We start from the raw sequence: 13,957 nt of genomic DNA on the forward strand, positions 1-13,957 counted from the left end.
GTTTTAATGATTGCCATTCTAACTGGTGTGAGATGGTATCTCATTGTGGTTTTGATTTGCATTTCTCTGATGGCCAGTGATGATGAGCATTTTTTCATGTGTCTGTTGGCTGTATGCATGTCTTCTTTTGAGAAATGTCTGTTCATATCCTTTGCCCACTTTTTGATGGGGTTGTTTTTTTCTTGTAAATTTGATTGAGTTCTTTATAGGTTCTGAATATTAGCCCTTTGTCAGATGAGTAGATTGCAAAAATTTTCTCCCATTCTGTAGGTTGCCTGTTCACTCTGATGGTAGTTTCTTTTGCTGTGCAGAAGCTCTTTAGTTTAATTAGATACCGTTTGTCAATTTTGGCTTTTGTTGCCATTGCTTTTGGTGTTTTAGACATGAAGTCCTTGACCATGCCTATGTCCTGAATGGTATTACCTAGGTTTTCTTCTAGGGTTTTTATGGTATTAGGTCTAACATTTAAGTCTCTAATCCATCTTGAATTAATTTTCATATAAGGAATAAGGAAAGGATACAGTTTCAGCTTTCTACTTATTTTTAACTTTATTAGCAACAATAGTAACAGAGGGAATGAACTTACTTCAACACAACCTATCATGTGTGAAAAGCCCAGTTAACACAATAAAAAATGAAAATGTTTCTCCTATGATCTGGTACAAAATGAGGATGTCCATTGTCACCACTTCTATTTAACATGCTACTGAAAGTCCTAGCCAGAGCAATTAGACAAAAAAGCATCAACATTAGAAAAATATTAAAATCATTTCTATTTGCAGATGACATGGCCTTAAGGGTTTTATATATAAGATTACACCAAAAAACTATTTGAACTAATAAACAAATTCAGTAAAGTTGCAGAACATAAAATGGCACACAAAAATCAGTGACACTTCTGCAAACAATGAGTTATTTGGAAGGAAAATAAGAAAGCAATCCCATTTAAAATAGCAAAAAGTAATATATTTAGGAATACTTATCCAATGGGACAGAAGACTTCTACACTAAGAGTCATAATACATTAGAGTCAAAGATATTGAAGGAGACAAATAACATGGAAAGGCACTGTATTCACTGATTTGAAAATTAACAAATCTTCAAATTTGTAGATTTGAAGAATTAACATTGTTAAAAATGTCCTTATTAAGCAAAACAATCTATAAATAGCAATTTCTATAAAATATCAGTGGTATTTTACAGAAATAAAAAACCAATAAGAAAATACATCTAGAACCATAAAAGATCTCAAATAGCCAAATCAATCTTGAACAAGAGCAAAACTAGAGGCATCACATTTATTTCAAAATATATCACACAAAGATATGGGAATTATCACAGTAAAGAACTGTCATAAAAGAAAAATGGACATATAGACCAATGAAACAATAGGGAGAACAGAAAGCAACCTGAGCATAATTGGCCAACTGATCAACAAAGTGAAAAGACAACCTACAGAATGGGAGAAAATATCTGCAAACCATGTATCTGTAAAGGGGGTAATATCCAAAACTTATAAGGAGCTCAAATGACTCAATAGCAAAAACCAATTACTTTGATTTAAAATAAGTAAACGACCTGGGTAGGCATTTCTCAAAAGACATAAAAATGGCCATCAGGTAAATAAAAAGAGCTCAACATCACAAAGCATCAGGCAAATGCAAACTAAAACCACAACGAGGTATCACCTCCCACCTGTTAGAATAGCCCTCATTACAGATGAAACAAGAGAGGGCAAGTGGGGAAAAAGAAACCTTTGAACATCGTTGGTGAGAATGAAAATTGGCACAGCAATTATAAGCAAACAGTAGAGTGTTTCTTCAAAGAGTTAAAAATAGTACCATCCTATGATCTAGCAATCATGCTTCTAGGTCATGGTTCACCCAAAGAAGTGAAATCGGGATCTCAAAGAGGTAGCAGCACACCAGTGTTTATTGCAGTATTCACAATAGCAAAAATAGAAAAATAACTCTAAATGAATGAATGAAAATACACATACACATATTAGCACAATGAAATATTCTTTATTTCTTAGCCCCAAAGTTAGTCCTGCCATTTGGGACAACATGAATGAACCTGAACGATATTATGCTAAGTGAAAAATGCACAGAAAGACGAATACCATATATTCTCACTTATCTAAAATAGTAGACTAGCTCATAGAAACAGTAGCATGTTGGTGCCCAGTGATTAGGAGTTTAGGGAAATGAATAAGGATTGGTCAAAATGGTACAAAGTTCAGTCACGCAAAAATGAATAATTTCTAGAGGGCTAATGTACAGCATGGTGACTACAGTTAGCAATAGTCTTGTATACTTGACATCTGTTAAGAGAATAAATCTTGTATACTTGACATTTGTTGAGAGGATATCTTACGTGTGCTAACCACACCCTCCCCCCCACCCCCCAAAAAAATAACTGAGGTGATGGAAATGTTAACGAGCTTGATGGTGGTCATGATTTCATAACATATACATATATAAAAATCAATATGTACAGCTTTCATCTGTACAATTTCTATTCATCAAATGTACCTCAATCAGGTTGAAAATAAGCCAGATGAATCACATACCAAAAAAAATCTGCCATTGTGATTACGGATTTCCATTTTTTCATTTTTTTATGTATCGTGAAGATTTGGTATCAGTTCTATGCAAGATTAGACTTGCAATACTTTCCTGGTTGTTGGTTCCAGGCATCACTATCTCTACTAGTGCTTGTCTCAAATGCTGCATTATTTCACATTAATTGCATTTTTTTAAAAAAATTTTTCATTCTTTGGTTAGTTATTGCCTGCTACATCTTTCATTCTGTTTTTCCCCCCTTGGGCCAAAGAATTTTATTGCCAGTTCAGGGGAAGAGCCCTTCCTTCCTGTCCCCCTAACCCAGGAGACACCCTCTGAAGAAGGGCAGAAGCCCCGGAGCCTGCCGCCTCAGAGGTCCTTGGAGGTGGAGAGGTTGTTGGAATGATCTCCCTGGCTCTTGAGCAGGCTGCGGTAGGTGGCGACCTCCTGCCCCCGCCGCGACCTCATGTCCACCAGCCGCTGGTTCTCCTGATTCTGCCGCCGTCAGCTCGCACAGTGGCCAACCGGCCCTTCAATACGTCTCCTCAGCGCCCGGATCTGCGCCAGCTGGGCCCCAAAGCGCGCCGCAGTTTCCACCAGTGTGGCTTCCAAGGCAGCTTTCAGGCCGAGCTGCGACTGCAGCTCAATCTCAAGACCCTGGAGGGTGCCCCGCAGGTCGGTGACATTGGACCTGCTCATCTGGAGCTGCTTCGTGTGGCCAGCGACCTCCCGGTTCCGCTCCCCAGCCCCGCTGGTGAACCGGACACCAGCTCCTTCCGGTTCCGCCATGACCTCACATTGGCTTGCAGGTCACTTGGGATCTCGGCCAGATCGGTGCCGGAAGCCGAATCACCTCCACACTGACCTGGCCTCCCGCGTGGCCCCTCAGCCACCGACTTCCTCCTCGTGGTTGTTTTTCAGGGACGCCAGCTCCTCTTTCAGGCTATGGATCTGCATCTCCAGGCGGGTCCTGCTTAGGTCAGCTCGTCCCGCACCTGCGCACTTTGATGGCGCCCTCCAAGCGCATGCGCAGAGCTTTCCGTTTCAGGCTTGGCCCGGAAGTGCTCTGCGGCCGCACGGGCGTTGTCCATCTGCAGGACAGTCCTGCGGTTCTCAGTGGTGGCCCCAAGAATATCTTTTCCCGCAGGTCCTCGATGGTCTTGTAGGAGCTGCTGGAGTCGCAGGAGGGCCCGGGCCCGGGCCCAGGCCCCTGCTTCTGGTACCAGTTGCGGATCTTCGCCTCCGGCTCGCCATGGTCCACACATTCAGGGCGCACACCTTGTCCAGGCAGGAGCCAAGCGGTGCTGAGGTTCTGCGTGAGCTTCTCATTCCCCGCCATCAGCCCGTCAGATCCAGCCAGGACGCCACTGTAGCCCCAGGAGGAGGATGAGGACACCAAGCAGGCAGAAGACACCTACACAGCTGCAGGAGCCCCACTGCATGCAGTTTTCTTCTAATACGCCATGTCTTATCAATTACCAAATTTATATTCCGTATATACCCTCCTTTAAGTGCTAAAAAGATGAAGTTTATTTGTTTTGCTCATGAATGCATCCTCAGTTTGTAGAACAGGGCCTGGCAGACTTTGGGGTCTCAGTAGGTATTTGTTGAATGACTATTCAGTCATTCAACAAATGACTCAGGAATGTAACAGTCATGGAGAGTTATCTTTGTATCCTTGTACTTACAGATGAAAAAGAGCATTCTGAAGAGAGGGAAAGCTATGTGAAAACACTGGATATGGAAAGAACCAGTGATTCCAGGATTGGAGTATGGCCCTCCCAGATGGAGAGACGCAGTGTGGAAAAGGCCACAGACTCCACAAGAGGCAGCACATGCAGTGGTCAGGGGCAGGGACTCCAGCCTGCTTGCCTGGACTTACATCCCTGTTGAGCACTTTCTAAGCTGCATACCCTTGTTCAAGTTTCTCAAACCCACAGAATCTCAGTTAAATCAACTGTAGAATAAAGCTAATATTAGGCTGTGAAAATAAAAGTGTTCCATCCATGTCACACACTAAAAATGGTGCCGGATCATAAGCACACAAGGTGTTATCATTGTTAAATAAGTTAATACGAATACAACCATGTGCATACATAAAACTGATTTGAAGTTATATTCTAAGTATATGTCACCATTGGCTTGAACAGGGTAGAAGTGTGAGAAACTTCCATATTTCTCTGGTTAAGTCTAAATGAACCAATTCTACTCCAAACAGATGTGTTCTGGATAGCCCATGTGTCTGGTCTAATTTGAGGTTGGACTTCTCATATGCTCACAGAAAATAACTTGAGAACATTCTAGAAATTCTGATGGAAGAAAAATCTCAACTGTACATTTAGCATCTCTGAGGTCTTGAATGTGTTTAGACCCAAATGCCTATAGATGAATGAACCTCCTTCCCCTGAGGATCTCCTTCTTGGGGCAAGTCAGGGGAAGCCTCAAAGGCTGTTTTGTCACTTGTGAAATGTGGATGACCTTAGCTTCAACCACAGAGGGTGAGGGTCTAATGAGGTGGTAAATGAAGTCTTTAGCACAGAGTGGATGCGGAGGAACAATCTGAATATGGGGTTATTTCATATTCAGTGAGCCCATGATATCAAAACAAATTCTCTCTCTGGTAGAAGGTGCTCAAGGGTCGTAAACACATTTATTTTCATATTTCTCAACTCCAATCTAAAAAAGGACTGTTGGCCCCGAAGGACTGGACTACAGATCAATGCTATGAGGGAAGAGGGTGGGGGGAGATAAGTGAACATCTCAAGTGTGATTATAGGAGAGAAGAAGAGTGGACAGAAACCCCCTGAATGGCAACTCAGGGAGTCAGACACCACCACAATATGCTGATTGTTTTATAGGAAGGACACCTAAAGTGAAGAGAGAGACCCTAAGAAGAGAGGACCAACTTAAGTTGTTTCACACTTTAATATGGAGCTTTCTGCATTCTTAGCATTTTTTTCAAAGCCCCTGTGACATCCTTATTCCTGAAACTGTAAATGATAGGGTTCAACACAGGTGTAAGGATAGTGTAGAAAAAGGACACCATCATATCTTTCTCCGGGGTGTGGTGGGAGCTGGGGAGCATGTAGTTGTAAATAGCAGCTCCATAGAAGAGGCTGACCACTGTCATGTGGGAGGAGCAGGTGGTGAAGGCCTTCTTCCGACCCTCAGCTGAGTTCATCTTATGGATGGTGAGGATGATAAAGTAGTAAGACACAGAAATGACTGTCACAGGGATCAAGAGCATGATGACACAGCACAAGTACATGAAAATCTTGTAAAGTGAGGTGTCTGAGCAAGAGAGCTTCAAAACAGCAGGGACTTCACAGAAGAAGTGGTGAATCTCATGGGATCTGCAGAAGGGGAAGGTCATGGTGATGGGAGTGAGCATGAAGCCATCCACTGAGCCCACGAACCAGCAACCTGATGCCAGGAGGAGACATACCCTCTGGCTCATGAGCACAGAGTAACGGAGAGGATGACAGATGGCCACGTAGCGGTCATAGGCCATGGCAGCTAGGAGGCAGTACTCTGCACCTCCCAACTGCAGGTAGAAGTACATCTGGGTCCCACACCCAAGGACCGAGATGGTCTTCTCTTTGGCCAGCTGGTTCACCAGCATTTTGGGGACAGTGACAGAAATATATGTCAAGTCTATGAGGGAGAGCTGGTTTATAAAGAAGTACATGGGAGTATGCAGAGAGGAGTCAATGTGGATCAGAAGTATCAATGTAATATTCCAAGTCACAGCCATCAAAAATATACTGAAGATAAGCAAGCAGAGGAGGCCAGGGTGTGAGATCCGGCTAAAGATTCCCAACAGGAAAAAGTCACCACCCAGGGTCTGGTTGGCCAGCCACATGTGGTATGATCGCTTGAAGTGGCTTTACCTGGAGGACAAAAGTAAACTTTATGTTATTTATAATCCTGTGTGCGCCACATCAAACTATGTTTGCTTCACTTCAACTTTTAAAATTCCGTGTAAAAATCAGTTTATTTCTGACATCAGCTGTGAATTTTCACTAAAAAGAGAGACAGCACGTTAGATTGTGAATCTGATTCCCATCTAGAATGGGAATGAAATATTTATATTCTCAGTGAAGAGGTCCATACAGCTGACATTAAAATATTTCCTACAGGAAATGATATAGTCACTAATATGTTATTTTTACTTTCTATATGTTCACATTGGTTATTTTTTGTGTGTTAGTATCTTACAGTTGCATGTGCCTGTATTGCCCGAATTCCATTCCCATGGGATTTTAGAGCTAATAATCAATATAAATATTTCTAATTTGACCCTCGAGTCATTTCTGCAAAAAAGGATTAGTAATACTTGTTTCTTATTAAATATCTTTTTACAAATCTATGAACATACAATTTTTCAATATTTAAAAGCAATATATTAAGCAATCAGTAATTGTAGACATTTTAAACATAAAATTCCAAACCTTTATGTAAACAGGTACAAATTTAGTCAAATTTCTTTAAAAGTATTAAAGACACTAGTACAACTTGTCAATTTTTCTAAATGATTTAAATGCTTTTACACACATGTGATTTATAAAATACATTTTTTACTTCCACTTATCCTCTTACAAAGACATTAATCTTGTGATTTATTTATTCATATTTTCATGATTTCCATCAAGATGTTCTGATCCATTGTAGTTCTGCCAATCTTTTAAGATATCAAAAAAATTATGGCTATATCCTCAGGGGTCCCTGAAGTTGCAATATTTTAAAGACTACTCGAACATACTAGTGAGAGGGAGGAAAACATAGAACAAGGAATTCTACCTGTAGCTGGCTGTGAACAATCAAGATAACTCACTATCTTCAAATCATCCAAATTCCAGTTTCTTCTCAGAGCATCTAGTCAGTTAATCACCTTGTAATAGACTGTAGAATTCTTCTACCTGGTTATTTTTGGGGATCAGTGGTGCTGGTCAGCCCTTTTCCATTGATAGCACTCTTTCTCTTGTTCAGAATTCTGTGATTTACATGTGGATGCTATTATTATTCGCTAAAGAAAATGCCTATCTATCCTTTATAAAATGAAGTTTTAGATACTAATGTTCAATATATTAACGTGTCAAATGTTTAAATCAAACACATTCATCCTTTTTATATTGCAACTTCTCTTATGTAACCTTTACATTGCAACTTACACTTTATATTATTCTTTATCATTAAAATTTATGAATAAGAATTATTGCAATTGGTACCGTTATTTCCTTTTTTATTTCAAATATCTTGCCCTGGCCAAGGCTAATCTCGTGGGTTTTCATTTTGTTTTGGAGATACTTAGTACAGAGGACACAGAAAGCATAAGAGTAAAGTAATGCCCGTTTTTAACAAATTGCTTATATTAAGAGATTTAAAACCAAAGTGACTGAAGGTATTTTCAGTAAATAAACATTGTATCATTGGCCATAACAAATGGTAGATTTTAGTCAATCAATTATTAGACTAATAAACTATTTTTTCCTGGAGCAGAAAGTAATTTTCTAAGTATAAAGGCAAAATAAAAAATTCCCAATAAACTTGAAAAATTGAATGATAATCATCCATCTGTATCACATCATATCTCAAAGAAAAATCGGGAAGTAGACGGAAAAGGTATAGGGAAAAGACTCAATGGAATTTCCACAACATAGGAGGTAAGTATTTTCACTTGTTGCCCGGCTTCTCAGTGAAATAAGTATATTTAATGTCCACTCCCAAAAATGGAGTTCTTATAGGGACAGTGTCCATGATAAGATTGGTGCCTGTCAGAGCTAATTAACTCTAGGTCTATGTAAGGAGGCCCTTTCCCAAATTGAACAGGTGGTTTACAATGAGTAGAGTTATGCAAATCAGTAGAGAGATGGACATGAGCTAGTCAGGGTAAGCATGTCTCAGGTTTATTCAGGAGAACAAGTGAGAGTGGATATTGCATTTCTTGGCCATATAGTTCAATCTACTGTTCTTCCACAGACACTGAAACACGGGGAACTCAGTCCATAAAGCTGCAGAGCAAAAACTCTCCTTAACCAAATCAATTAATTTGTCCACTTGTAGGAAACAAATGACACTAGCACAGACAGCCATGCAAGGCAAAGAACAGCAATTAGGTTCCTTCAAAGCAATAAAATATTTTAAAGAAGAATTGCTCTTGCCAAAAGTAAACCTTCATAAACAAAGCAGACCACTTGTGACAGGCTTCCCAGTAGTAACATCTGCACTGTAGGAAGGAGAGCACCCCTCCTTCTTGAGTGGGCATTCATACTCCAAAGTGATAGTCATGCTTCACCCAGGAAGGAGAATTATGTTGCTCACCATGAAGCTTAAACCTCTATCAGACATCTTCCACTCATCCATGTGTTCCTCTTTCAGGGTCTTCGAGATCATTTCTTTCTTTCTTTTTTTTTTTTTTTAAATAAAGGGGAAAAAGGGAAAAGGGAAAAAGGGAAAAAGGGAAAAAAGGAAGAAAGGAAGAGGAAAACTAATATTCAACATTGCTCCAATTTTCAGAGAAAAAAATGTTAATTTAAGTCAGATTTGCCTGGAAAAATATATCACCAGGAGGAAAAGCCTCAAGATCTGAAATCATTTATGTTTGAGTTTCTTTCTTTTCTGAGGTACGTTGCAAGTCACCTAAAACTTTTGAATATCTTTTTTTTCCATTTATACCTGTAGGGATACTCACTACTTATTTCTACAGCCTAATAGGATTGCAGAGAGTTTCAGAGATAATATGCACAGCAAGTACTTTCTAAGTTATAGCTTTGTGTGTAGTATTAAGTTAAATATGCTTATAATAAATACAAGTTATTTTATGTAATCTGTAACAATATATAACACAATATTAGTATATTTTATCAATTATATTTGCTGTAATGTTATATTGGTGATTAATATCAACTGATAATTCTATAATGCATATATTTATGGATTAAAAGTTAAAATAACCTTTTATTTAATAAATTATTTTTCTTACTGGAGCAAAGGAAGAAATGTGATACCCTGAGGAATTCTATTTCCAAGAAGGTACCTCCAAGTACAGTCGTCTTGAGTTACAGCCTTGTCATTTTCACTGTGATCTGTCCACTTTGTCAGTGAAACACTAGCCTGCTTTTCTGCGAAGGAAACACTTATAAACTCGATGACTCTCCCTGAAAAGCAGCTGATGCTGCAGAGTCTCACATGTGCAGTCCTGGGATGACAAACTCAAAGAACGATGCTCTCCTCAGGGACCCTCCCAGGGCTGTGGTGGCCTCCATGGGGGCAGCCCTGGAGGAGTCTCCTCGGCCTTTAAGTTGTCGGGCCTGATTCTCTAGACTTTTCTAATTGCCTTACTCCTGTAACCCTCCAAAGGAAAATAAGCATCTACTAATGGCACACAGACTTCACCAGAATGTTTCCTTGAAGACCATTCCTCTCACAGCTCAAATCATTGCATGTTGCCATGAGCGAAAAGAGTGACACAAACCCGAATTAGACAATTAACACATTTAATAGAGTATATTATTCCATGTTTATTGGTTTTCATAGTAATAATTGTAGAAAATTTAAAAACTAAGTATTACAAAAAAGGAGAAATAATATATACTCTAGAAAGCCAAAGATAACTAGTTTGAATTTTCCTTGCTTTTAGGCATTTTCATGATTTTCTTTATAGAATTTTGTATCCATTTGTCTTTGAAAATATGACGTTTTAAACCAAAGTGTGTATTTGAGTGTCCATAAAATGTAAAACTATTAGAGATTTGTGTTATTTCTAATTTTTCTTATTTAACCCAAACAATTGCACATAAGAAACTTTTTAAATTATGAAAATGGATATTTGTAATTGAAATTGCTTTGTTAAATGTATAAACCCTTTTAATTGAAATTTTCATGAAAGGGTTATTTCTGAGAATTTGAAAAGCATAGAATTATGTAGATAATACAAAATAACATTTTTTGCTTTTAACCCTTAGAGGCACAAATTTAGGAATAATGTAGCATTTCCCTCCAGGATGTGTTTGGAGACAACCGATATATCCAAAAATTTGGTTTTTGCATTTCAAGCAGATTATAGAATGGTCTTCTTTACACCATAGCATATGACTTTGAAATAATTCATGTAGAACATTGGCTGAGTAAACAAATTATATGACCTCCCTGTGTCTTAAGTCTTCAGAGTGTGTCAGATTTTGTAACCTGAGTGATATTTCAAATAAACAGTTCTCTGTTCAATGTGTTTATTTTGGTGGAGTTACAAATTTGAAATTCCAGGTGTGATGGTCAGAGGATCTATACCTCTTAGAACACTCCACTAAACGACTTTCCAAAATGTAACCACTATTAAAAGTTTTATAGTTATTTACAGTCCCAAAACAACACATTCGTTATAAAAAATTTACAGATACAAACTTCAAGGAAGGAATAATCTACAGAAATTTAATGTGCCATTGAGTGTTGTAGTGTTTTATACTGAAAAGTTTATCAAGCATACTTTACCGTGTCAGCGTTAACATAAATCCACCTCAAAAACTATGTGCATGTCACATGCAGATACATTCCAAGCACATGGAATGTGTTCACTGATTGATCCAATCAGGAGTCATGCAGAGTAGGTGCTAATCAACCCTACCCCGAGTGAGGATGCAGACACGGAGACGCCAGGGGCATCAGGGAATTTCCCCAAGTCAGACAGATGAGTGACAGGACAGCTGGACTCAAGACAGATGAGTAATGGGGCAGCTGGACTCAAGAACATGCCCCTAGAACCACGATGCTGCACTAACTCCTAATTGCAATTCCTGGTAACAGCTGAAGGATATTCTGATTATACTGTAGTCTGTATTTAGTAAACTTTTTAGAAAATAAACAGACCCAAAATGCAAAAGTCACTAGTGTACAGCTCAAGTAGTTCTTGCGAACTGAACTCACCACGGCCTGCCCAAAGATACACAATCAGAAGTGGGTTAGCCCCCAAGTAGACCCCAGCCTGCATCCCAATACCCTCCCCAAGAAAACTGACTCTGCCTTCCTATAAATTAGTTTTGTCTGGATTTGAAGTTTATGTAAATAAAGTCACAAAATATGCACTCTTTCATGCCTAGCTTTTACTAAACATTATGTAAGATTCAACCACATTTACATGTAGTTATGGTGGTGGTTTGTTCATTCTTACTCTGTATTGTATGTATGCTACTATAAGAATAAAGACCAATTTGTTTTGTTGTTCACGGCAGCTTGTTTTCTATTTATGGCTATTATAAACAATACCCTATGATCATTTTTAAGTTGAAACTCATAACCTAATGAAATAGTCAGCACACCTTTACATCCATTAATAAAACACAAATTGCATAGTACAAGCTAAAAGGGTAACACACAAAAATACAGCAGCTAAATTGACCATTTTTATTTTTATTAATTGGAGAAATTTATTGCAATCATTTAAATTTTATAAAACTTTTTAAAAATATATATTAACCACCACAACAAGTTCATTCAGTAAAATATTTCACCCACATTTTAAAACATGTATTTTGGTAAACACATATTTGCATTTCTGTTGCATATATAACCAGGAGTGGGATATCTGGGTCATAGATGGGCACATGTTCAGCTCTATCAGATACTATCAAACTGTTTTCCAGAGGTTTTATCAATGTATAGTCTCATTAGCAGTTATTTTAATCATCATAACCACACTGACAGATGTGCTATTTCGTTGTGGTTTTAAAGTGTCATTTTTTGACAACTAGCCAAGTTGAGCACCTTTTCGTGCATTTATGGGAATTTATTGGAATCATGGCTATCATATTCGTAAATGCCCATTCTACTCTTTTGTCATTTGTAAGTGGATTTTTCTGCTTCCGTATTGATTTGTAGGAGTTTCTCCTCTATGTTCTATATGAATCCTTCATAGATATATCTATTGTAAATATTTTCTTATTTTCTGTGGGTTACGTTTTTATGATGAATATTTTTAAAAATAAATTCTAATTTAATGAAGACCAATTTGCTCTGTTTTCCTTTAGGGTTAGCACTTTTCTGTTTAAGAAATACTTGTTTACCTCATGATTGTAATGTGTTCTACATTGTCTTCTAAGATTATTTTACCTTTTATATTTCAATCTACAGCCCATCTGAACTATATTTTCTTATCCTGTAATATAGGGATCAACATTTTTTCCATGTGGATGTGCAGTGGAGTCAGAACTATTTATTAAAAGCATACTCCATTTCCCACTCTGAATGGCTGCCCTTGTCATAAACCTGATGTACTTATAGGTGCTGATCCATTTCTAGGCTTTTTCTGTTCCATCTGTTCATTTGACCATTTGCACAGACACCATCCCATATAAATCGGTATAGTTTTAACATCAAGCAAACGGGAATTGGCTGTGGTGGCCACCAGCAAGGAATGGTGGTATCTGTGAGGGGAGCTGGCATTTGAAGAGGAGGAACTCCCAGGGCTGTGTTTGAGAGTGCTAATTTAGAAGAGTACAAACAATGGCTGGAAATAATGTGTTAACATCTACCACTGGGGACACTAACTTGGCTGACTCTTCCATTTTCAATTCTAAAATTTACTGAAACCTCCAAGGAAAACTCTTACTTCATATTTTGAAGAATAAATGCCTCCGATGGAAGTGAGTGATATTGATTCAAGAACCTGGAAAACAAGAATAATACATAAGAGGTTTAAAGACTTAATATAATGGAAGTCTTTGTTAGGAAGATAAAACAAAGTTGTCCTGGAAATTCACATGAAAAAATCCTACAAAGTGTTATTAATATGGAAATTAAAGTGTGCTTTGTGAAGGAGTCAACAGATGAATTTGAAGATTTGGATTCTCCAGAATTTGAAAATGTATTCATAGTCATGAACTTTAGGGTTTCGCTTTTAATGACCTGTGCAAGGCTGAGTATAGAGTTGTGGGACCACCAGTCATATTCAATTGTTCACATAAAGGAATGAATGTTCTGAAAGCAGTGACATCCCAGCAGCAATGAATGAGCACATGGAGTGCCTAGATCTTGGTTTCTAAATGTTAATGGTAGTTTGTATTTTTGTGGGATCAGTGGTGATATCCCCTTTATCATTTTTCATTGTGTCTATTTGATTCTTCTTTATTAGTCTAGCTAGTGGTCCATCTATTTTGTTAATCTTTTTAAAAAAGTAGCTCCTGGATTCATTGGTTTTTGAAGGGATTTTCATGTTTCTATTTCATTCAGTCTTACTATTATCTTAGTTATTTGTCTTCTGCTAGCTTTTGAGTGTGTTTGCTCTTGCTCCTCTAGTTCTATTAATTGTGATGTTAGGGTGTTAATTTCAGATCTTTCCAGCTTTCTGTTGTGGGCGTTTAGTGCTATAAATTTCCCTCTTAGCAGTGCTTGAGCTGTGTCCT

The 13,957-nt window shown here is 38.2% G+C and overlaps 1 protein-coding gene across 1 annotated transcript; it reads right to left on the minus strand.

Annotated features, from left to right (window-relative positions):
• Window positions 1–2,007: 2,007 nt before the first annotated feature.
• LOC102133673 (olfactory receptor 2T10) lies at window positions 2,008–6,618 on the minus strand. The gene has a single exon (XM_005595104.5). The coding sequence runs from the start codon at window positions 6,424–6,426 to the stop codon at window positions 5,488–5,490; it is 939 nt and encodes a 312-aa protein (XP_005595161.3). The 5' UTR covers window positions 6,427–6,618; the 3' UTR covers window positions 2,008–5,487.
• Window positions 6,619–13,957: the final 7,339 nt, after the last annotated feature.

This window comes from Macaca fascicularis, chromosome 1 (assembly GCF_037993035.2).
Source record: "Macaca fascicularis isolate 582-1 chromosome 1, T2T-MFA8v1.1".
Taxonomy (NCBI): domain Eukaryota; kingdom Metazoa; phylum Chordata; class Mammalia; order Primates; family Cercopithecidae; genus Macaca; species Macaca fascicularis.

Bases quoted from the DNA above. Each gene is read 5' to 3' on its own strand.
- LOC102133673 (XM_005595104.5), bottom strand. From the start codon at position 6,426: ATGTGGCTGGCCAACCAGACCCTGGGTGGTGACTTTTTCCTGTTGGGA.